Raw genomic sequence first — 26,108 nt, 5'->3', positions numbered from 1 at the left:
AATAGGGATTCTTCTACATAGGCTATGATTTGTATTTATGTTACCTGTTTCAACTGTAAAAATAATCCACTGTAAAGTTAGTGACTGTGTAGCCTGCATGTAAAATAATGTGTTGGGTTGCATGACTTATATTAACGAAGTGCTGGAAAGCAGAACGAAAATGACATAAATCAAAGCTCCACATTCATTTTGAAATATATAAAGAAAAATTACACCTTAACAATTTGATCTTGAAAAGTGCAAGGCAGTCATTTTTCTCTGAAGTCATCAACAGACACAGCAACAATTCATGTGTTACTTTTATTTTAAAAACGTAAAATCATTTAGTTATTAATTTTACCTTTTACATTTTATCTCTTTACTCTTTTAATGCAAATCTGTATCCTTTATTTTTTGCTCTGTAAAGCACTTTAAATTGCCCTGTTGTATGAAATGTGCTATACAAAAAAAGCAGCCTTGCCTAATGGTTAAGGGGCTGGTTCTTACTAATTTGTAATTGCAGGTAATGGTTGGTTACAGCACTGATCTTTGCAGGTGCTGGTGGGTGCAGGTTTGTAAAACTGGACCTGTGCAGATCTCTGAACTGTGATCATAATCTTTCTGCTCAATTTTTCAATACAGACATTAGACCTTTGATATCACATACATACATTTTCAGTGTTTGAAGCAGAGTTAATTCATTGGACTGAATGCACATAGAAAGAGGAAGAAAGAAAGTGACTAGAAAAGGGGATTAAGTGACCCAGTGAAGAAAAAAAGGAATGAAACGTGCTTACATTGTATTTACAAGTCAATGCACAATTTGGCCTTATATCTCAAAAGAATATTTTGGGGAGATATGCAGATAACTTTCTCACTAGGAAGTTAGATGAGGAGATTAATGATACTCTCATGCATGTATTATAAGCTAATGCCAGCAGCCAGTCCAGAAAGACTAGACCATTTCTTTGTTGGACGCAGTTACTTAAGTCTTCTTATCTAACTCTTGGCAAGAAAATTAAGTGTATTTCCCAAAATGCCTAATAATCCCTTTAAAACTGTGTACATCTTTATATTTGTTGTACCATTTTCAGTACTTTATGAGTAGTACAAGGGCTTTATGAATAAATATATCCTAAAACAACACACACTCTCTCAAACATTCACACACAGTAAGTCCAGTAAATAGGACAGTGAGATTGACCTCTGACCTTGTCCCCTGAAAATGAAGCTCCGTTTTCCTCTCTGCCAGGTCATCTGCTCGAAGCCCATCAGGGTGGTGTCAACGCGGAGACACTGACCACTCTTCCAAACTCTGTAGGTGTCACTGGGGCAGATACGAGACACCAGGGGCACTAAAGACAAACATAGATGCACTTTCAATTTAAACTGTGTCATTTCTAATTGGTATGGCATTTCAGTTGATTCATGTTGGCAGTTCGTGGACTCAGTACTCTAATGAATCCATACTGCATGCAAAAACATAAGATTAAATCTGCCAGAGATTAATACTGAAATTACATCCAGACGTGGTTTTGTGAAGTATTTAAGATGATAAAACACAAGCTGTTTAACTCTACAACCAAAGTCATGCATACATTTTGCAGTTCCAGAAGTGTGTGAGTATCATTGCCCAGTAGAACAGGAAGAAACAGGCATCTCCAACCCCAGAGGGAGATGATAACATGATTAATTCTGACTGGTCGGGACTGGACTGTTTTACTGACTGTAATGAAGCAAAGACTGGACTCACCCCAGCTGGTAAACTCCCATTTCATTTCCACATAGAAGTCCTGGGCCTGGACAGAAAGAGGCAAAGAGAGAAGGAACCAGAGAAATGAGAAAGCTACAGGCACTGATAAAGAGCAAAATAGAGAGAGAGAGGGAGTTGGAGAGATGGAGGGTGATGAATTTAAAGATGGATAGACGGAGAAAGAGAAGAATCGCAAAGTGAAGAAAAAGAACTGCAGTGATGCTGCTTCATTGTCTGTTCCAAAGATGGAGGGCTGGCACAGAGAAGTAGTTGTGCGTCTGTGTGTGTGTGGGGGTTAATAATAGAAGTGATGGATGGAGAGACGGAGGGGAGATTGATGTGGATGGGAGCAGATGAAGAACGGTGCACAATGTTTGTGAGTGTGTGTGCTTAAGTGCGAGCACTCGTTGTCAAAGTGTGAGGGTGTTGTGTCTACCATGTGCTAAAATGAGTGTGTGTTTGTGTGTGTGTGTGTGTGTGTGTGTGTGTGTGTATCGGGAAGCCAGCTGGAGCAGATACACAGGGAGACAGACTGTGTGAAGGCAGTCCCCTGCATCTCTGCCACTGTTCTCTGCAGCTCGACTGCTGCAGCACGATCTGCTGCACCTCAGCGCTTTCCTCTCAGGATCATAACCATCCACCTTCAGGCTCTGTCACCTTGTCCATTGCTGCTGTTGTGCCTTTAAGCACCCCCCTCCTTACCCTTTTAGAGGGAGGCGTTGACTCAAATTACACAGAGACAGAGAGTTTTGCAACATGGAAACATATTATTTAAGTGTATTTCCCTTGTTGGGTAATAAACAAAGTTATTAATACCTTCAAAGAAAACCAAGAATGTTTAATCCTAAAGCAAAAAATGTAAATATCAAAAGGATTCATCTACATTTCAAATGAATGCATCTCTGCTCACAAATCCCCTGATGTGCCTTCGTAGTTTGTGTGTGTTTTGGTTCATGCTTGAAATTATATTTATATCTGTGCTTCAACATACATGGTTGTTTGTGCCTATGTAGGTGTGTGTGGTCATGGGAGTATCTTTTTCCATGTGTGAATCACAGTATATTTGTGTGTGTGTGTTTGTGTGAAATCCCACTTGGCGCAGACGCTCCAGCAGGACGGGGATGCCCGCCAGTCTCTTGGCAGTCCTCTGGTAGTCACGGTAACGAAGCACGAGACGCACCAACTCCGGATCTCTTGTACTCACCGCCTCCTGAAGAACTGAAAGAGAGAGCGAGACGGAGAGTAAAACAGAGCCAATCACTCAGACCTCATCTAAAATTTATGTAAGTGAGCAATTTAACGGGGGGGCAGCTGGAATTGCCGAAACTGAAGTAGGCCAAAGGAAAAACTGGTACCACCAATTACTGCGGCTTGCCCATCATTCATCAAGCCGCCACTTACAGGCTGTTGAACAATTATATGACAATTTCCTCTCTCTTCGTTTAACAGCAAACATGTGAGTAAAGGCTTACACACACAGCTGAGACAATCTACTGTACATGCTATTTCAACTGCTGACAAGACGCAGTAATCAGATTAGGAAAAAAAGAGGATTACTTTATGACACTCTGTAACCACAGACTTCCAGCAACACTGATGACAAAGTTTTCACTTTGTGACACTTAATTCTATCATCTAGACAAAATAGCCTGATGTCACATGCAGTGACACAGAAGTTTAGACAGGAATGACGGTAGAAACAAACCCAAAGGTGAGGGTGAAGAGATGTGACTCACAACAAAGGTTGTTAAACCAGCCAATACAATTTCATGGTTAAAAAAATGAATTGATTTCAAGCTTCGTTAGTTTCCCATAGCCAGTCCTCCACATTACATTTGCACAGTGCCAGCAGATGAGCGGTGTCTGGCAGAGGACACTTGTACTAAGAAAGAGGTGGCAAAAAAAAGCATCATGAGTGCTTTGCATTTTCTTAAACAATCAAAAGGACACAACCGCACAAAACTCATCAGTACAAATGTAAAATAGAGCCAGTGGGAAATGTTGCACCATTCTGCGATACAGTGATATTGTTTATCATACATTATGTATTATCATAGTCCTCTAATTGTGACCAAGGGGGCCATAGCCGCAACATTTTTTAGACAATTTAAGATTGTTATTTCACTGGGCTACTGCAGATGGCAGGCCACACTTGGCATGTTAAACTCATCTGGTCTGCACACATGCATTCATGTTCTTCATAAGTATAACATTTTCTGAAATAAAACACATTATAGAACAGACCAAGGAGCCTCTTTTTCACTTTGAGAAGGTCTTCATGATCAGACTGATGCCACGTGAGGAGCATTTTTTATAAAAAAGAAGCAAAAAGAAGCATTTGAACATCAGCTGCACTCAGTAGAGGGCCAATCTCCACAAAGCGTGTCAGTGCATGGCGGTGGGGAACAGGGAGTGTTGGACAGGCTGTGTGTCCAACTTGAGTGCATAACAGACGTGGTGTAGTTGATGAGACAGGTGTACTTCTCAAAAGATGGGTAGGCTACCAAGGAGGAAGTGGGTATACTCTCCTGTATGTAGTGTAATGTAATTTTATTTAGACAGGGACAATGCACAATGAAACATTAACCTTATATAAAGCAAGGAGAGATGCATTGTACCCGCTTTTAGCAAAGCTACTATTTTACACCCATAGTCCCTGGGCAGGTAGGTGGAATAAATAATGACATAATTTTATTAAATAAAGTACAAAACATTAGTTCAAAATTTTACAACATTATTATCCTCTCCCCACCTAATCATGAAAAATGTCAAATTTGTGCAAAGTTGCAGCTATGTTCCAATGACTTTTTCTTAGTAGAGAGGTGGGCATACTGTAAATGGCCAGAAAAAGATGTGGGTATATTACTTATATCTGCACATACTCTCAACTACACCACTGCATACAGTAGTTGTTAAATCAAAACTCCGTCCTTCACCTGCATCACAGCATCAGCTGTCACTTATGACAAAACCACTCCCCTCGATAGTATATAACTCCACCTTTCAGACCTTTGACTCTCTTTTTCATTCAAGCCATGCCAGGCAGTATAAAGAGAGAATTGATGTAAGTGTAATATGGACTTTTCACGTACTTTCTTGATATTATTTAAATTGTCTTAAAGTTAATCGACTTTTCTGTGTTTTTTATGCCATGATCCTGAGTTTAATCTTTTGTTAAGAAGAAAAATGGGCAATTATCAACCTTTATTTAAGCGGGGAAGGATATTGAAAGCAAGATTTCTTTTACAAAGACACCCTGATTACACTACATGCAGTTTAAAATCAAAAGCACACCACAGTATACATTGACAAAACATGAGAAATGTGGCCGATACTGAAATGCACATTAAAAGCAAAAACACACAAAAGCCACTGCATACATCAGTAAATAGTCAAAAACATCAACACATGGGACAACATCACTCAAAGAAAATACATGCATTTGCTGTGCTCTGTGTCAGTCAGAAGATATTTAAATTGATTAAAAGGGATTAGCGTGTCTGATTTTAAGAGCTTCTGCAGGTGGTTTCAGTACTGAACCGGAGCAGACAGGCTATATGGAGACAAACCTCAGGATTATTGAAGTAAAACTCCTCCCTGCCTCCCCTTTTCCCTCATAGACAAAGAAGAGATGAGTCTCACTTAACTGAACCTCCTGGCTACATTATGGTTAAGATGGCGGCAAAGATAATGAAAATGGGGATTTATTCATCTCGTATCATTCCTAACTTTAGTGGATCAGTTATAGAATAAATTTTAAGATGTTTCGTTTTAAAATGAGACCTAACTTTTCCATGGATCTCTGCCTTCAACAGGTGGGGCTTGTTTTATAGCCTAGCAAATTGCCGGAAATATTTTTTGCTATGTGATTTTGTTGATCACTTGTGGCCTCTACCAGCCAGCTAAGAGGAGCGAGGAGTTATCAGTTGATGACAGTATGAAAAAAAGTCTAGAAAACAGGTTTTTCAAAAATTTTCTCCACAACCACAAGAGGACACACACAGTCATTAATGTGCAAAAACATATTAGGCTGATGGGTCCAGTAGTGGCCTATTTGAGATTAGCTGCAGGCACACACACACATGATCAAAGGCATGATTCCCTATAGACTTATGCCTGGTGGAGATAATAAATGTGAACACTGTACAATAATGGTTCTGGGCCAGATTGTATGAAATGTCTTGTATTTCTGTGTGGCACATTAAAAATGGCTTCTTTTTACTACTGCAATTACAGTTAGATTTTACATTGCGATGAAAGGAGTTGAAAATCAGTTAACACTTTTATCCTCTAAAGAAGGCATACAGATTCATAGAAAATGTGGTCATAAGTTTTAACAGCTGGTGTGAGATAGAAACTACCAGTTGTCTCCACCATGGTGTCATCGTTTACTAGAATTAAACCGCAGTGTCATAATTACTTTGACATTGATATGTCTATTAGTGAACTAAACAGAACACACTCCAATCCCCACACACCTTATAATGTATTATGTACACTGCACATTGTACATACTATAAGGATCATACCTCTCCACACACAGACACACACAGACACACACAGACACACACACACAGACACACACACACACAGACACACACACACACACACACACACACACACACACACACACACACACACACACACACACACACACTCACCAGTCCATCCATTGCGGTTCTCCTTGCTAACGTCAGCTCCGTGCTGCAGCAGGACCCTGGCACAGTCCAGGTGGCCCAGAGTGACAGCCAGGTGGAGAGGGGTCCGTCCACGAGGGTCCAGAGACTCTAAATTAGCCTGGATGGAAAAAGAGGAGGTTGAGTAAGAAAAAAAAAGATAAGGAAGAAAAGGGAAAGAAAAAGAGAGGGAGAAAAGTATGTAGAAATGTAAGAGGAGCAGACGGAGAGAAATGAAGTAGGAGGTGGGGAAAATGGGGTTAACTGTGTATCATTGTAGTTTTCTTCTATCTCAAGCAGACGGTAGAAGGAGAAATAGAAAAACTTAACAGACACAAGTGTGAAGATGGCGTCAGAGAGTCAGAAAGAGAGACAGTGACAGGTGCTAATTGATCTGTCACCACTCAAACATGGCTGGGCGCAACACTCCCGTATCCCACTTATTTGGATGGATTGGGAATAACAGATTAACATTAGCTGGACTATCTGCTCTCCACCCAGAGCTTTTTAAGCAGCTCTGTTTGTTATTTTTCAAAAAGGCTCAGAGAAGGCTGTCAGTTTGAATATGTGGCTGGAAAACATGAGCAGGTAAAGTAAAAAGGGAGCACAGTTCTCAATCTGCCATGCACTTAAGCAAAATATAACCTATAGTCTCTTTATGACTGAAAATTCATTTTTTTCCCCTTCGAAACATTATGTAACTGTCTGACAACAACACTGCTGAACAAAAAACATAATTCATGCTTAAGGCTTCATTTAAGCTCTCAGTTCCACTATGTATTTAGAAGCATGCCAACAAGACCTCATTTCTCAGCCATATTACATTAATGTTAATTTGTGATACCAATCATGCTCTGATATGCTAAATTATAAAGAAATAATTGCAGAGAGCTTTTAAAACCCTCTCAGACATATTAAAGGACATTTGGTAGACAGCTATGGATTATTTTAGTTGCTCACAAGACTACCTAATTGATCTTTTGGTCTGGTTTTTGGAACATCTTTAAACTAAACAAATAAATAAAAAGGGAGTTATTGGGCTGTGTCAGGCTGTTTTTTTTCTTATTTTGAGCCAGTTTGCTCTCTTACTTAGTAGGCTATTAGATAAGAAGATGTCTGCAACTTAGGAGCTAGAGCTAGCAGACAATTAACTTCGCTTAGCATAAAGGCTGAAAGGAGAAAAAGGTGGCTTGTCCAAAGAAATGAAAATCCACCGCCTAGCATCTCCACAGTTTAAGGTGTTTCTTAGGCTTTTCCACCAAAATTAGTGATTCCAGTAGGAAAGGGGAAAGTGGTTTCCAGTAGGAAATAGGCTTTAGAGACCATTAAGTGTAGATCAGATGCAGTGTTTTGTGAAATTATTGTAGCATGTAACTCCCTGTAAAACCACAACTACTTGTTTTTTTTTTTAACACAGATTCCAAAAGTAATAAAGTGATAATCAGATTAATTATTTTACCTTTTGACATGACAGACAGGCAAACTGTTTCCTCCCTCAGCCTTTTTGCTCAGCTAATTGCTGGCTGAGGCTTCATATTTGGTGTACAGAGATAAAATCTATATCGTCTCAGCAAACACTCATCCGAGAAAAAAAAAAGCAACATTGTATTGAATCAGAATCAGAAGGGCTTATATTTTTTTTTAGAAAGTACTACTGACTTGAATATGTCAAGGGGAAAAATGGAATGAATATTGAGTCAAGGTTGGAAAGTATCTGTCTATTGCAGGTCTTGTTGCATCTCACATACATGTTGACGACAAGATAACATGCTGCTATTGATCATTAAGACTGAGAATCCTACAAGTATTAATGTCTCAAACAGCTACAGCACCCAGACTACTTACAATCTATTTATTACTACAGTGGCTGTAGTGCTTGTACACCTGATGAGATATCATGTCTCTACACAAATAGTTTCCCTTTATCAACCACTGGCTGTATAACGCTGCATGAAACTGCTCACCCCTCTCTCTGCTCTCCCAGGCTATTCTATGCACCACTATTTTCATGTTGTCTCTCTCCGCAGTGTGCTGCACTGATCTCAGATCTGCCATCCAATTAAACACATGCTGACAGCCACCATTATTCAAGACCTAGGCTGATCCAAGGTCAGTTCTGACAGTCCGTCGTGGGCTTGAAATCTAATTAAGAATTACTCTCGGAAATAAGTGTAGTACAAGTCAGAATCAGCACTTTAAAAAAGACCTTTAGGAAGCTGTGGGACATTCTGTCTAGGAAACAAATCAACACTATTTGCTTAACTGTGTGAGGGTTCTAGGTTGTTGTTTTTGTTTGTTTTTATAGCATGTTGATAATAATCTGATGCATTACAAATATGGCTGAGCAGGTGAATTCAGTAAAAGAGGACTGAATCCTTATTGATCCACATAACTCCTTAAAACAAAGCAGTGCAGGGGCAGGGGAGGAAATGTATTAAGGGTGAGTTTTTAAGCAACTGAGAATAGACCAAACAACTCAGCAACTGAATGCTGCCCTGACTGTTTACTGCGCTTAGAGTATAATATCCTCATAAAAATGACTGGCAGCTACTGTCCAACATAGGTTAACCGTTATGCTCAGAGAAACACACACTGTGAGCAGAACCAGAAAAACTCAGCAGTTATCACTCTGTTAGTGCAGGTGTCTGTTTCTGCTGTTTGCAAGGGAAATGAGGGAAACCACACGGGAAATGCACAACGAGCATATATTGGCAAATACGGACACTGAGATACATGTACCAATGCTCATGTGCACTCACAGGCTTTTAGCATATTTAAGTACATACTAGATTGAGTTTCGTTAGACATAACTCAATAATAAGAACATGATATCATGGTTTGAATGTGTTAATGGGTACTATCTCTGTACAATCTTTAACTAACTCAAAAGCTCTCTCGTCTCCACAGCTCTTTCAAAAGCATCCCAGGAGAGAAAAAGACAGACAGAAATAATGTGTTTAGAGACATTTCTAGTGAAAGAAACTGCCTGTCAGCAACAACTGTGACATGTAAGACAAGCAAAGATGGAGAAAGAGAGAAAAAGAAAAGAGTGACAGATTGCTGTTACAAGTGATGGCTATGGCAAACAAAGATACAGGGAGGAGTGAGGAAAGAGAACAGACGGAGAAAGAGAGTTAGAAGTGAGGAGGAAGGCAGAGAGGGGGAGCTGAAGGAAACAACAACACAGGGGAGTCCCTCAGGAACTGTGGAGGCTGGGGAATAGAGGGAGGGAGCGTCATAGCAACGCAGGGGAAGAAAGACAGCAGTCAGCTTTGTTTGTGTGTCTGTGCTGGATAACGAACAGGGTGTAACATGCAAATACAGCCACGCTCTGTGCTGTGTGTGTGCATGTGTAACACGGGCAGTGTCCCAAAGGACACTCCACAGATCATGTGCTTGGGCAGCACAAGTATGACAAACTGTCAAAAGAAAAAAAAAAGTAAAGTGTCCATCATTTCAACATTACTAGAGAAAGAGACTGTGCAAGGAAAAAAAACACAAGTCAATATTATTAGTGAGCCTTGGAAAACATTTGCCGCCCAAATTGAAATATTATTTTGGAGAGAAACCATTCACATATTGTTGCAAGCGCATACAAATGGCGTAGAAGAGTGGAACAGAGAGACTTGAACAAAGCTGATGCTAAAAGAAATAGATGAGAGAAAACAGACAAAATGAAAAGAAAGGAAAATGAACAACTTGGCTCTTCTTTCATTTTTTCTCTTTTAATGGCACTTGTTCTGTCTCACAGCTGTCCTTTCATCCATTGCTCCTGCTTTAAGTGGCTGTGTCTAATGTCTGTGATTATCAGTTTAAGCTTATTTTAAAGCTGTACTCGATTTCAATGACTCTGGATCCGAGCGCTGAGGGTGAACGGCTGAAACACAGAATGGAGACACACAGAGAGCTGGAGAGGAGGGAGGTGTGGAGTAGAAAAAGGGGGGGAGTGCTTATGAGGGCGAGGCTAAACAGAAACATGTGGCAAGGTGGACGGAGACACGGAGAGACAGAAAGTCAAGAAAGGATAGCAGTTAGATGATTACAAGAGAGGGAGACAGGTCAGAGAGAGTACAGGATGCTGCCAGAAAACAGTGTGTGAAATATATAACATGGGGTGACGGGGAAACAACAGAGCAATCCACTGAAGTGTAGCTGCTTTAGCTGCTTTGCCCCCTGCTCAAATACACCTGATGTAGCTCCTGCCTTGGTAAAAGAATGATTGAAAAAAAGGAGGAAAAGGAGAATATCTATCACCTGTCTTCTTAGCCTCTCTGTGATGAATTATACGACTGGCACACAGGATTATTTACTCCATCCACTCTGTTCATTGCATATCACTCTAAGTAAGCCTGTCAAATTGAAGCCTGTAATGTTATTGAGTATATGTCAGCTTGATATCTAAAAAATGCCAGATTCCTAATTTTTTTTAACCTCTTTCAAGGACAGACTGTCTTAACCGAGGGCTGCCACGTTCATAATCTCACCAATGACTTTCTCAACTTTAACTGGCATTTTGAAGGGCCAGGTATCCCCAGTATGGACCATGGCTTTGATCTATAGCAGCCTCTCCCTTCTAAAGTCATATTTATTTGTTAAATCTGCTGTAATGATACCTTCGAGCAATTTCTACAAAAAGTCAGCTTCTGTAGCCTCAATAATTAGCTGTGGTTCATTTGGTCCAATTTGCATCAAAAGTATGGCTGGGAAATGGTGACAGACAGCAGTCAGAGTCAGCAGAGCACACAGGGAGCTACACTGTGAATTCTAAATAAAGTTCAAAACATTAAAAATGTTATTGATGGTTAAAAGATAGGGTAAGGAATGGTGACACAATGACATGCTAAGCTATGCACTGAGCATCTTAATGTTGTGAAAAGCAAAACGTCAGTGGCACAGACACACACACGCACACACACACAATGCCAAGTTTTTTTTTTATCACTTCAGGGGACATTACATTAACCTACTTAAATTTTTTCATTTCCTTGGGATTTACACGAACCCTAACCACTACTTGTCTAACCCTAACCATACCTCAACTTTAAGCCAGTCTTCACACTAAAATTGAATGATTTACATTATTGGGACTTGTGGAAAAGAAATAACACAATGTGATTTTGTAAACAGATTATTGTCTCCACAACATGAGTTATGCCCACACATATACACGTTCACACACAGGAGCAAGATTTAAGTCCACTCAGGGCTAACATCACGATACACTGACCTGTAGACACACTGACATACTTACTTAATGACATGTGAACAATGTTCTGTTGATGAAAACACACACACACACACACACACACACACACACACACACACACACACACACACACTCACACTGATAAACTCAAAACTAAATCATGATGAACACTAAGTTCCCCATTAACAAAACTCTCTGGGGGAAATAGCTGTTTACAACTACTGCGTCATGTAATCTCTCTCTCTCTCTCTCTCTCTCTCTCTCTCCCTCACACCACACACATGCACACACACACATACACATGCACAAGCACATTGGCCTTGTCTGATTTGTTTGGTAGTAACAATGGGACATTACATCATGCCTGCTTGTCTCTTAGCACCTACTCTTCAAAGTGTTACTAATACCATTAAGGATAGGATCTGTGCTATTCTATCCTATTTCAGCCATCATGATTATTTACAACTGCGCTTTTCATGGGTCAAAAATGTCTTCAGGGAAAAAAAAAATGATAATACCATCTCTTCTGTAAGAAATACATTTTTCGTCAATGAAACAATAACATAATAAAATATTATTATACAATATTTCCCTTAGGTAGAAAAAAATACTGTATTTATGATCCTGGACAGTCATACACTCACAGTGTAATTTTTGGTTTTCTAAGCTAAAATTTGGTTGTAAAAAGAGATTGATGTTTGATACTGCATCAGTTTTCTTATCCAGCTCTTGGACAAAATCATATAATAATATTTCATTGTAATGTTGACCTATTCCGTTTAACATCTAACCACAATCTATATCTGAAAGAGTAATTAAAGAGATATGATATGGTTATTTTTCTACTGCATAAATGACTGTGACCATTACAATGAAATAATCAGCTTCCTTTTAGAGCTATTCTAACCTTTTACTTTTGTCAGAATACAGATGAGACGATCATTAGTATGCAGACACTACAGAGCATTTTTGTCTGTTCTGTTGTTCAACCAGAAAAAGGATTGATGTTATACTGTTGCATTATTCCTTCAGTGTAGTTTCTCAGATTCTGCTCCCTTTATAAAAATGAATTAAGTGTCCTCATTAGCATCATGTCAATCGTTTCATTATAAGAGGAAAACGTCCCTGTTATGGTGGCACAGTTCCTTGTTACAAAATAAAAACTTTGCATTTATAATGAGTTTTGAGAACTGTTTTTTTTCCACTGTGGCAGCTCTGCATGTGTTGCATATAATTTTGACTTAATTAATGGAAGCACAGTCTTGTTTTGTTTTCTCTTTCTTGAAACTTTTTATTATACATCTGTATCTCTGTCCTTGCTCTATTTCTTTTTGTTGCCACAACTGATCCGTTTCCACCTTTCACTCTTTATTCCTCCTCTATCTCTTTATTCCCTTCCCTTTCAATCTTTTCCAACCAAAATCTATGTCCTATAATCAAACTTTTCCCTCCCTCTCCTCTCCTCCCTCTGTTTCATTCGTTCCTCCCTATCTTTCCCTCCCTCAATAGTGAGCTCAGTGGAGGTTGCATTATTGATAGGCATCTCTATCTGTGGCATCTGCTCCTTCTCTCACTCCCCCTCCCTCCCCATTTCTCTCCCCCTCCCTCCCACGCTTAGTGTGTGCCTGGCCTGATGCAGCTTGGCAGGTACTTAGGCCAACATCAATCTTTCATACAAACACCACACACACATGCACAGACACACACACACACACACACACACACACACACACACACAGACACACAGACACACACACACACACACACACACAGCTGCTGTATGTGTATATGCACACAAAACTGTGCATATACACATACAGCAGCTTTCCCAAAATGTTTGTGCATGGGGCGCAAAGGAGCAGAGGGTGGCTATGGGAGGGAGGAGTATAAAAATAACTTTTCCTCCCCCCTGCTTCCCTTCTTGCCTCTGTGATTCTACATGCAGAGGAGACTTTGACAAACGCTACACTGCCATGGAACCCTGATCCATTTTCAATGTGCTTCAGATACAGAGGGACAGGACAAACCCTGCGTCACGGATGGTGGTGGGCAGAACAAACGGTGATGATAACACCGCTGAAGAGTTACAAAACCTCTTGCAACGTCTCACGCTCACCTTGTTTCATTGCCACTTGCGCAGGTGTATTAAAGTGCTGTGAGACTGAGCCGTAGAACAAAGACCAAATGTACTGAATCACCAAATGAAAATGCCAGAATGACCTACATTCCAGCATATGCAACTTCTCTGTTTCACTGCACTTCATTCACTTTACTGTTATCTCCAATCTCGACACAAGCAGGCAGACAAAAAGACAGAGAGAGAGAGACAGAGAAAGTAAAAACGGTGGGATGCTGACGGACCTGTCAGAATGGCAAAAGAAGCACAGAGAGAGAATTTCTCTGATGTTTATCTAAAGGTGATGACACCTGTTTGTTGCAGCAAGCTGACAGACCTCACCAAAATGCAAGGAAAGACACACAGGGCGACAAAGAGAGAGACAGAGCGAGAGAGAGAGAGTGAGAGAGCACTTATTCCCTCTCCTCACACTTGCAAAGATGCAGGCACACTCACAGATGGAGAGAGCAAATCTTTTTGTTTGAGGCAGACAGTGCATACGCTATAAAAGAGCATAATCACATAATGTAGCGGCTGTAGCCTATTGGAGTGAAACACCACAGCTGTCATTTCCTTTCTTTCCTTGTATGTGTGCATGTGTGTGTATTAGAGAGAGAGAGAGACAAAGAGCATGTGAATAATGTTGCAATTTCAGGTAACCTCGTGGTGTAGCAAAAGATGGTTGCACTTAGCCTAGGCTGATAATGAAATCAGAGGGTCATTTTCTGTGGAACATTTAGCATTTAACTGGCAGTAAACGTAAACATGTTGGTCAAATTAAAGGAATATTACATGTATTTGTTTACATTTATTGGTACATGTCAACAGAATAAGCTCAACTGCCTTGCTAAAATGGTGTAACAGTATAGCTAACATTTCAGCCTAATCACCAGAAGATGTTGGCATTGTATATTTCTTCAAATCATGGATTCTTTACATATGAACGTATCATATCAACATTGCTATGATTTAGTTTAGATTACTAGCAGAGATTGTGGCATTCATGGATGTCTTAAGCCAAACATGATCTTTTCCTAACTGTAACCACGAAGATTTTGTGCCTAAACACAACCACAAGTTAAGCACAGCTGTGATTCAATGTATCCGCTACATAATAACAGACAAATGTTACATATATGTGGTTTGCTGAAGCGAACAAAGCCAACATTTATCCTGGCTATTGGGTTGAGCATTTCCTCTTGAAATCCAGAGTCAGTGTGTTCATTCAGTATGTTTTTTTTACATCACATTTTAAGATGCAACTTGTATACATGGTAGTCCACAACCAGAAATTGTTAGAATCTGTCAAAAAAAATCACTAATCACAAGCCTCACCCTCAAGCTTAACTGCCTCTTTACTGCCATGGTCCAGAATAGCATCAATATTACTGCAGCTGATGCAACCAGCTGCTCTCCTGAGATACTTGAACTCATCTACCTGGGACAGCTGCTAACCCTCACACCTTAATAGGATGAGCAAGCTTTTTCAACAAGAGAAGCATCGCCTCAGATTTGGAAAAACAAATCCTCATTGTAGTTGTTGCTGCTACTCAAACACAACAACATGCATACAGCAGAGTGCTGCACGGCAGAGGTTGCAGGGAAATGAGGCTGGAAAAAATAGCATCATCTGTGAATATCAGAGAAAAACCTTAGTGCCTGCAAGCTGAATATGCTCACCATTCTGGCTTTGCCTCGCCTATCCATTGTTGAATCATGAAGAGGAGAAAGGACAAAGCCCACAGTAAAATACTGCCTTCAATGGGTTTGACTAACTCCTAGGACGTTTTGACAATCTAATAGTTGATCCATTCTCACAGGGCTAAAAAGCTGAATTGTTCCTTAGGATATTAGGCTTGCCAACCCTCTAGTATCTTTTTCACTATTCTAGACTTTTTACAGGGTTGCTTAGCAGTATGATTCCCTGATAATTAAATTCCTTTCAGAAATTCTGCACAACCAACCCCATTACACAATGGGCCTTAAGCAGCAACATTCTATTAAATTTATATTTTTTTAATTTATAAGAAGAAAAAGTGAGATTATTTTCTCTTAACCATGTAAGAGTGCTTTGAATTCTCTTACCTAAGATAAGATAAAAAAGTAAGAAAATATTGGTGAATGCCAAAAATCCTGGGTACTAACAACATGTGAACTTTGTTTGTGTATACTTTCTTGCATGAGGCCCACTGTTGCTTAAGTCTGTACAACATTGCAATGGCATATCAACTACAAAAAACGAACCGAACCGAACTGTCCTAAAACATCCAATGGATGTTTTAGGACAGTTCACCCTTGGTGCTGTGCCACCATGGAACTATTGAACCTGATGAGAACTTCACCCCTACTTTAACCTCTACCACAGTAATGGGATCTAACCTGCCAGACTTTTCCAGCACTGCCTTCCGCATTTAATGCATGATCACAAGACTCAGGAGCTACTCAGAGTTTTTGACAAAAGTTCCCAGTTTAGGTCAGCACATTTGCACCCATAACCGGGGTATTAATGACCTCTTACAAGGTGCCGGCTGTCCAACAAAACCACATTAAAGATTAATACAGTGCATGAAACCTACAGTAAGACATGGTGGTTGAGATATTCAGATGTGGGGATGTTTGACTCTCATGGAGGTGGTGACTTTCACTGGATCAGTAACACGGGGATTGAGGAGAAAGACTCGAGGCATATCATCCCTACAGGGATCAAGCTGTGGTAGGAAGGACTCAGTGACCCCAAACATGGAGCAAAACTACACCTGTTCCTTACATGGACCACAAACTAGGCAAACTTAACGCCCATGAGTGATCACTTAAGTGACTTTTGATGACTGCCATATAAATGATTTTTTTTTTCATCAGCATTATTTCTATAACTGTTAACTGCATCCTGTCTGTTTTACAGGTCCTTACTTCTAGGTATTACGTCTCTTTTCTCTGATTCCCTATGAATAGGTTTTCATTCCTTACCACCTTAATTTCTGTCTACCCAATCTTTCCTTTATTTTAAATAGCCTATCCCTACCTATTACTGCTGATGTGTGTATCTCTCTTACTCGCTGCCTGTCTCTCTCTATCTCTCTCTCTCTGTCTGTTAAAAGCTTTCAGCAACTTAACTAAATCTGACCCTAACCCAGCCCGCATGGCATCTCTTTGTGGCTTTGCTACGCTGCAATTAGGACTTGGGTTTCATTACACTGAGGAAAGTAAGAGGGGTGAGGATGGGCTTGATAGATGGATGGTTGGAGGTGAACAGGAACGTAAGGCGGCAGAGGGTTGAGTGGGCATCATCAAATGGCAGACCGTGGTACAAACCCAGACTGAGTAACAGTTCTATCGAGACTCATGACCAATGTCTGATGAATTAATAAAAATTAATATTACGTTTATGTTACTGTTTTTTCCAACGGCTGTCGGAATACAGTTAAAATGGCAATGGCCTCACTCAGCTGAGACAGTCAAATCGATTATCTATTGTGCAGGCTGTTCACCAGAGAGAACTGTCACTATCCAATCCATACTGGAAACTAGGGCCTTACATGACTCAGAATTATGTCAGTCAAATCAGATTTGGCGGTCAATATGAATTTTGATGTTTTTTTTTTTTTTTAGTTCATATAAAGTTTTAAAGTTAGAACAGGGCTCAGTGGGACGGTCATGGTGACAGCAGTATTCACTTAACATAGTAAACAAGCTAACTGCGCTAACAGCAGATCATAAGTGTGCAACAACAGTTTTTGCCGACATTAGAGTAAAAAAAGCAAAAACACAAAAACAAAAAAAGAAAAACAATTACAGTTGACTTAGAGGTCTCCGACTGATGATTCAAATCTTCGACTTTTAAGGGACAGCCCTATTGGAAACCTTATTAGTTCTGGTCCTATCCCCTGACCAATAGGCTGTCTTCACCCTAACCATTCAGGGTCAATGCGTACCAACCATTAAGTTAATGTAATTAGAGGAAACAGGAAGAAGTAGGCCAGGGTGTCAACAAGTATCAGACACTTAATTTAATGCTTTTTAACCCTTTAATGTCCTGGTTAGCTGTTTGGTGGAGCACATTTTGAGTCACATTTTAAAACACACACACACACACACACACACACACACACACACACACACACACATATATAACCCCAAGAAAAGCAATTAAAAGAAAGAATAAGAATTTTTCTATCTGTTTTTTTTTGTGTGTAAAGACTTTAAAGGGTTAAGACCTTTCCAAGATCATTCTTTATCAAGTTTTAAGACTAATTTTTGAACAAATCATCTTTGACTTGTAGGTAAGTATAAAGGTCAGTAAATATGTGGATCCGTGCAGAGGTAGGTTTTAACTAGGACTATGGTAATGAGAGTGAGTACGGTTAATGCACACTTTGCCTACAGGTAAGTGCAAGTATAAAGTAGAAAGACAGGCAGGTTTAAAGATTTGTAACATGAGAATTGTGTACTTTCATGCAGAAGAGCTTGTATCGTTTAAACAAAAACAAATTTCATAAATGGATTAATGAAACTAGATAACATGTTTGTGGCCATTAAGACCTCACAAATTCATGTTTTGGACTTTCTAAAGGTGCTGTATGTAACTCTTGGGAAAGATAATTGATTGTTGAGTGCCATTACCAGGTTTTTAAATACTGATACTTTGGTAGTCTAGTAGTCTGACCCACTGACCCAAAGCATCTGTATTTGATGACCTGGAATAAGACTCAACAATCAGCTATCTTTCTCCAGAGTTACATACATCACCTTTAAAAACTTTTAAGGCCTAATATTTCCAAAATTGGATTGAATATATTTTAGGACTTTTAAGGACCTGAAGACACCCTGTAGGCAGATAGGAGAAGAGAAGACGCTTGTAGTAGACAGGTGCAAGCAGATAGCAGATGGTTGGCATAAAGATTCAGGCCCAGAGCGAACACAATAAACCTGTGAGCCTTGATTTATGGCTCTGTTCCCTCGCGCCAGCAACCGAGCACAAGACTTTATAATGCTGATTTAACATTAGCACCTTGCGGAGGGCATTATGATCAAACCTCTCACTGAGAGCTGGGTTCAGAGACAGACTGACAGCCAGGACAAGAAACAGCAACGGAAAAAAAAACAGAGATCAATGTTATTTCCTGCCTCTGTCTTGATATAGACCATGGCCCTCCACATGGCCCTGTTCTTTCTCAGTCACACTGCACTTTTACATCTTTGTACAACCCGGATGTACTCTTTCATTATTCTCTTCCCACACTCTCTTTTTCCTGGTCTTCCGTCTCTTCATGTCTTGTTTGAACCTCCTCTTCTTGGATCAGTCTGTCATTGTTGCCCCCTTGCTTCTGCTGTTTCCCCTCTTTTTACTGGCTTAGCTCTCTCTTTCACATGAACCTTTTATGAATCTGGTGAACAGACCTAAAGGGTGATTTCTCATCCCCTCTTTTCTCCCCCACTGGTTGTTACATTCTCTCTATTTTATAAATCCTCTCATCCGCCTCTCCCTCTGTACTCCTCTCTGTGGTCAGCTGTGTGTATCTGGCCTTTATTCAACCACTTCCCTGTTACTATGTTCAGTTTCCTCTCTCTGACTTTGCATCATAACATCGATATCCGATGTACCAATTATTCCATTGAAGCCTGCTGTGGCAGCATTTCTGCTCCTCTCGCTTACTCAGGTATGCAAAATATCATTACGCTGCTTACGGGAGAGTGGGCAAGCATTGGGGTCTCCATAGTCATGCAGTCTTGTACCACAAGTGTTGTAAAAACAGGCATTTTTAAAAACTTCATCATCCAGCTATTCATTGCATTGTTGTGCTGGAAGGCAATAAGACTGCACTCAACAGTGCCGGATATTTGATGCATGCACATGGTGAAATGAAATGAGTCTCATCATTTTACCCAAAGGCTGGGCAGGCTTTAAAAAGCTCTGATATGGAGACGGCTGTAGATTACCTTTATTTTACTGTGGCATAAAGCAGAGGTCAGAGACATTAAACTTTTCTACAGCTGAGTGGGTACTGAATTCATCAGACACCAACCATTATCATCCGATATCTGCACAATACTCCCTCACTTTAACAGCATGGCCATAATGTTATATCCTAAAGCCTATCATGTGATATCATAGGAACTATCACAATGCACTATTGGAATAATATCACGCAATATTCTTCTTAAATGCTCCAAAGTCTTTTTCTGTTATGGCGATGCTCAGAAATCTCTCTTTAAAAGTGAATCACAAATTTACTTCAGTGTTTATCTGAATATGTCAAGTGCATGTATGATCTCTTCAGTCAGTCAGTTATCCCATATACAAGGGGGGAAAAGTTAAAGGGGCTCTATACAAAATTCAGAGTTGCGTGCACACGATTCTCAACATGGAGGTGGCTCAGCCGGCGGCTAGCAGCTGTTAACTCCATAAACAGTGCTAAACAACAGCAACAGTGTTGACAGAGCTACCAGGGTTAACCAAAAACCAGCAGGTGGGCGCTGTGCTTTAGCGATGACGACATACCGATGACAGTGGTTACCATCGTATGCTAGCCAGGGAAAACAAACATAAGCCAATGCATGCATGGCTGGTCCGGCTTACCACAACAAACTAAAGAGAAGCTTTAATTTCACATGCAGCTAAGAGCTGAGGGTGGAATTGAACCTGTAGCTGCAGTGAGGACACATACATGGGCTGCCTGCTCTAACCACTGAGCCACTGGGCGCCCCAATGGGGCCACTTTAAATGACAGGCTGTCTCATAGGTGTAGCAACAGTCTATAAGTCAGATCCACCCTCACTTCTCCACAGCTCCACTCTTCCAAATGTAGTCACCTCTGGCTCAAAAACACTAAAATTGCGACAGCTGAAATGCCGAACTTGAGGCTTCACAATAGCCTCCCACAAACTAGAGGATGGTGTCACTGTGGCTACGTCCATTATTTATACAGACTCTGCTGAGGACACCATCACTCCACTATATGTTTATAGAACAAATAGCAGTTGGCTGCAAAATTAATGCTCTGAATGTCGCATACAGAACCTTTAAATTGTTTTAATAAACAGGAATAGACCATCAACATGTGCATAAAATGGATTCAATCCAGTGTCAACTTTATATGTTCAGCAGTCATGTATAACATGCCATAAGGAGATCTCTATTGGGGTCATTCTCAGTGGCCCACATTATCAGACAGAATCAGATATTTACATGTGACATTAGGACCAGACCACATCCTCAACACCCCTCTAACCTACCAACCAGACAGCCACACAAAGTTGGCAGCGTGTGAAGGCCATTGTGGACCCTTACTTAACCTTACCACAAAAAAGAGGGAACTGTCCATTCTTTTCCATCTAATTAAATTTCCATTGTCATTTTTCTCTGCCACATTACTGTTGATAAACAAGATAAAGGACATAATGCCTGCCACAACCATTTATAGCTTGTTGCCTTCTAGACAAATTTACACTGTAATGCCAGTAGAATACGGTGAATAAAACCACATGGTTTCCTTCAGCTCAAATGTAGATTGGCAGCCTTGATTATCATCTTAGCAGCTTCTCAATTTTGGGCATCAAAATCTTAGTCAATTCATGTGTTCAGTGTCCTGGTTATTCACAGCAGGCAGGCTAACTAGGTTTTGGACATACATGGCTAGGTAATATTGGAGACCTGATTTACTGGGGGTGGACATTTTAGTAGCTGCAAAGAGATTTACATTTTACATTTTAATTACATTTAACTTTGTTCATTATTCCCGCAATATTACCTCCATCACTTGCCTGTAGCTTTTTAAAAAAAAACTCCTGGTGTTGTCAAAATGGTGTTGATCTGACTGGAGCCATGGGAGTCCCACAGTTATCCAGAATGCTTCTTGACACCTGTCATAAGCATCACGTGTATAGCCTATCGAGTATGTGACTGATGGGCTCGGGGTTGGGGCATGATTGTGTGTATGTGCTGTCCTAGTTTAAGCAGCACCACACATATGAGTACCAGGATGTCAAGTTCATTTTGACATCCACTTTCTTTAATAAAGTTGATGTCTTGATGCTGACATTATACTAATTCTATTAATTCAGTGGCTGAAATAAATTCATGTAGAATGTTAAAAGTGTAACTATGCAAAAAACTGGGTTATACAACATATGTAAAAACCCTAATGCGTACTTACATGTGCATACACCCACACACAAACACAGAAACACAATAAGCAAGAGAGCGAGAGATACAGAGGTGTTTGAATAGTAACAGTCATAGATGAGGCTGAGCAGAAGTTCATCAACAATGAGAGGGGAACAAGAGAAGAAAGAAGAGAAGCTCTCATTTGTTGTTTACTACCTGTCTCCTCACAACTTGCTCTGATCTACCATCAAACACAGAAAGCTGATAACTGAGGTTTAGGGTCTAAGAGAGTGCCTCTGGATTGGCATGAAAGGAGTGAGGAAAAACAGTTGTGAAAAATGGAGAAAAGTTACATTCTCTGCCTTTCTCCTCCTTTTCTATTTTGTTTGTGCTTCTTTTGACAGCCTAAAACAGCTTTAAAGCCTTTAAGAAATAAAACCTATGAAATCCAATATAGCAAAGAAGCCAGGGGATTTGTTGAAATTGATGATGTAGGCATAGGCTTAAACTTTGCATAGATTTAAGGTCATACATTGTTTCATAAAGTTTCTACTGTGGCAAACAGCACTTCAGAATATATCGACATGTCAGCCATATTAATAGAAACAAACACAATGCTGAGAATTACAATAAAAATAAGTCCTTATCGTAGTCTGTATCGTACACATGTAAAAGAAAAGAGTGACTAATCATGCTGATTTACAAAGGATCAGCATCAAATCTCTTTTGATCCTCAACACTTTGGTTCTTGAGATGTTCAACAGATTTATGTTTGTTCTCACACAGTAAAAGGAACTACAACGCAGTCTGTTTGGCTTAGTTTATAAAAAGATCAGATATGATATAAAGGTCCCGGGTTCAAATGCACAGCAGAGGAGCAATAACGTTTCATCATAAAATATTTATAGATACAAGGGTTCCTGAAAAATGAATGGCAATGGGGTTGAGAGGACTAATTTATTGAGTTTATTATCTGTGTATCCCAAACACACAAAAAGTTTCAGTTTAGAGACATGATGTGATATATTACCTTTACCTATGTCAATAATTTAGATTTTGGTAATGTTTTATTATTTCACATAAATCTAAAAATACAGCAGAGGCAGATGAGAATTTGGTCACTTTTGCATCAGCAAAATGTGGGACAAGTTGGTGCTACTTGAAGAAAAATCACCAAAGTAATTACAATAAATCCTCTAGGGACTAGGAATGTGTGCTCTGTTTCAAATTCCATTAATCCATCCAATGGTTGACAAGACATTTTTAAGTGCTGGACAGACAGACCAGCTGACCACTGACACCGTCATCCTTTGAGCCACGTCACGAGTGTAGCTACTGGCTAAAGATAGATCCTTGAACCTACAGTATAAATGTTATGATGAATTTTAAACCAAAGTGCCAGTGAGGAGTCATCTGTTTCTTTTCAAGTCAGTGTTGAGTCAGCAGGGTATGAAAATTAGTATTCATCAACTGAAAAGCTATGTAAGTTAAAAAAAAAGATTTTGCCATCTCCTCCACTGCCTCAAGAACATAAAATAAGGGCCATTACCAGCTCCCCTTTCAAGGAAACACAGTGCGTTAACCAGTGGTGTAGTGAAGGGTATTAGTATACAAGATTGTACGAGGTATTCAAGGTATACTTGCCTCTTTTTATGGCTGTTTATAGTATACCTGCCCATCAGGCAAAAAGCCTTTGGACTATATAGGAGAATATACCTACTTCCTCTACACCACTGCCATTTCCTATAAAATTGACTTGAATACAGAGGTTTTAGCTTGTTCTTGGAGCCTCTTCACTGTGAGGTGTATTCAGTTTTGCCATTTATTTCCCAAAAGTTGTAATTATGGTCAAGGATTAAATGGCAAATGCCACTACCACACCCCCTCGCTGTAGGTAAATGTAGGGATTGTGGTAAACCAATTGATAGCTACCTTTGGGGCACTTGCTGGCTATTTTTGTGTAAAGAAAAAGCCTCCAGGGGTTTCAGGGTTATGACTTTGTAACCACAAGGAGGTAAGAGTGTGCATGTGCAGGCAAGTGTGCGTACATGTGTGTGTAAGTGTGATGTCTTGAGACCACTGCATGATGCATGCACTCGAAATCTGTTGCTAACCTGCAGAGTATCTCTTATATAATGGCAAAGCGCTTCAGTACATAAAAAAAAAAATCTGAATTCACACACATGCATGCTCTTGCACAGTCACCCTCACCCTCTCTCTCTCTCTCTCGCTCTCACACACACACACACACACACACACACACACACACACACACACACACACACAACAGTGTAATTCTTATCATATTATCAAGTCCCTCACCCTGAGCTGAAGTACTCCAATTTTACCAGTGGGTGAAAATCATTTTCCACACTTTTGACTATGACAAACATCTTCTCTGCAAACCAAACACAATACCTTAATGATTCCATTACTGTATTTACTGTGGTGGTTGGCACTGTTCGCCCACATGCTCAGTATCTGCATTGTCTCACCCACTCACGAATGGTTTAGGTGCTGGTGGGAAGGTAGAGAGTCTACAGTTTTGAGTAGATCACACAATGATGCTGCTTTACACACAGGCATAAAGCACCTCTGACTCTGACTTAACACACAAACACACACACAACGAAACACTGCAACACCATCAGGGTCAGCAATTACAGTCATTTGCAGCATTTGCAGAATTTTTCCAGGAATAAACTCCAGTTACAACTTCCCATGCATATTAAAATTACTGGAATGATAAATATTTTAAACCCCAATGCAGTAAATAATCCTCAACATATAAAGTATGTTATGTCACTCTGTGATCTCAAAATGAATGACTAAAGGAAAATAATGAATGACAAAAGGGAAATAGTGTAAATGCAAGTCTGAGGATGGTCTACAAGTGTCCCCCTCCACCCCACAGATAACAATTAACTGCGCTATTATTTATCAGTTTCTTGAATGAGGTATTCCATGAATGGTATTTATAGCACCACCTATTAAATCTACAGACTCACACGCCCATATTAACGCTTATAATAAAGACATAGGCCTGTATGTCAGTAAGGAGAGCTGCCTTTGATCGCTCTTCACCGTCTCACCTGCTCGTTCGTTGCCAGCTCCTTCTCCAGCTGTCGGTGTTTGTTGTGCCACACCAAATAGTGGATAGGATAACGACTCTTCTCCGGAGTTTTCTTAGCAGAAATCATCCTCGGAGCATAGTTTGCCTTCTCCCCTCTCTTCACTGTGGATCGCAAGGATACTTTGCTATTAATTCACGCTATACAATCAAACCTACCATCCTTTATCGGCGGTGATGCCCAACGGCGTATTGGGGCAGCCTTACGCGTTAGAAACAGTGAATGACTCCTCTGTTTGCTCTGCTAAGAATAAACAGCAAAGCCCGAAAAGAATATAATTTATGGAAATAAGCCCCTCGTTTGATTGTCTCTGTAGATCAGGCTACACCTTTATTTCTTAACCACCCGTTCCTCCACCTCTTGCCTCCCTCTCTCTTCCTCCCCTGCCTACTCTAACACATCTATCCTCCTTCTCTCCTCCCATCCGGTGGTGACTGAAAGAGATGCGTTGACAAGCTGCAATGAAATGTGCGCACAGTCAGCCAATCCGCTGTCAGGGATGTTGTGATAAAACATATGCCTTGTGAAAGAAAGAAAAAAAAACTGCAAAAAATATACACTTAAATATTTAAAGCAAACTATATTGCATAATCCTTACAATAATCTTATAGTACTGACAGACCAGAGGCAAAGAAAAGAAAAGGAAAGAAAAGAAAATTTACACATTGACTTCAAAATACAATACAGAATTAAAAATGCACCAAGTCAAAGTATAAATATAAGCTTAATCTTTACTTCTTTGTTGTTTTCTTTATTATCATTGCTTAGTTTTATGCATAAAATCTTGCTTGTATTTTATATATATTTATTTATTTTTATATTCAAATCTGTAGTTTCTCTCTGTCTGTCCAGGTCTTTTGTTGAATTGAGTCTTTTTTTATTTATTTATTTTTTATGGTGTGTATGTCTGTTGTGTTTGAATTTACTTGTTGTTGACTAGATGACAGAAAGAAATAAAAAATGTCATAATACCAATAACAACAGAATACTACTGCTATTGTTCTACTTAACAAGTAGCCCATTTTATTTATGTTATTTTATCTTATTTTATCCTTGTGTAATACCTGTTTTTTATTTTTGGTATTATGGTTATGTTATTGCACTCTTATTCTTTGTGTAAGACATGGTCATTATTTTTATTTT

At 39.8% G+C, this 26,108-nt stretch overlaps 1 protein-coding gene across 1 annotated transcript in view; it reads right to left on the bottom strand.

Moving 5' to 3' along the window:
- The window catches only part of ankrd13b (ankyrin repeat domain 13B), a 47,393-nt gene extending 22,035 nt beyond the window's left edge, over window positions 1–25,358 (bottom strand). The window contains exons 1-5 of the mRNA XM_042487305.1: window positions 24,927–25,358; window positions 6,394–6,529; window positions 2,826–2,950; window positions 1,733–1,778; window positions 1,191–1,334 (exon numbers count right to left, since the gene is read on the bottom strand). Coding sequence (XP_042343239.1) covers window positions 1,191–1,334; window positions 1,733–1,778; window positions 2,826–2,950; window positions 6,394–6,529; window positions 24,927–25,034 — 559 coding nt within the window. The 5' untranslated portion in view covers window positions 25,035–25,358. The remainder of the gene's footprint in view (window positions 1–1,190; window positions 1,335–1,732; window positions 1,779–2,825; window positions 2,951–6,393; window positions 6,530–24,926) is intronic.
- Between the last annotated feature and the right edge of the window lie 750 nt (window positions 25,359–26,108).

The sequence above is a fragment of the Plectropomus leopardus genome, chromosome 5, assembly GCF_008729295.1.
Source record: "Plectropomus leopardus isolate mb chromosome 5, YSFRI_Pleo_2.0, whole genome shotgun sequence".
Classification (NCBI taxonomy): Eukaryota; Metazoa; Chordata; class Actinopteri; order Perciformes; family Serranidae; genus Plectropomus; species Plectropomus leopardus.
The sequence above is the reverse complement of the archived record's forward strand: the minus strand, read 5'-3'. Positions and strand labels throughout refer to the sequence as shown.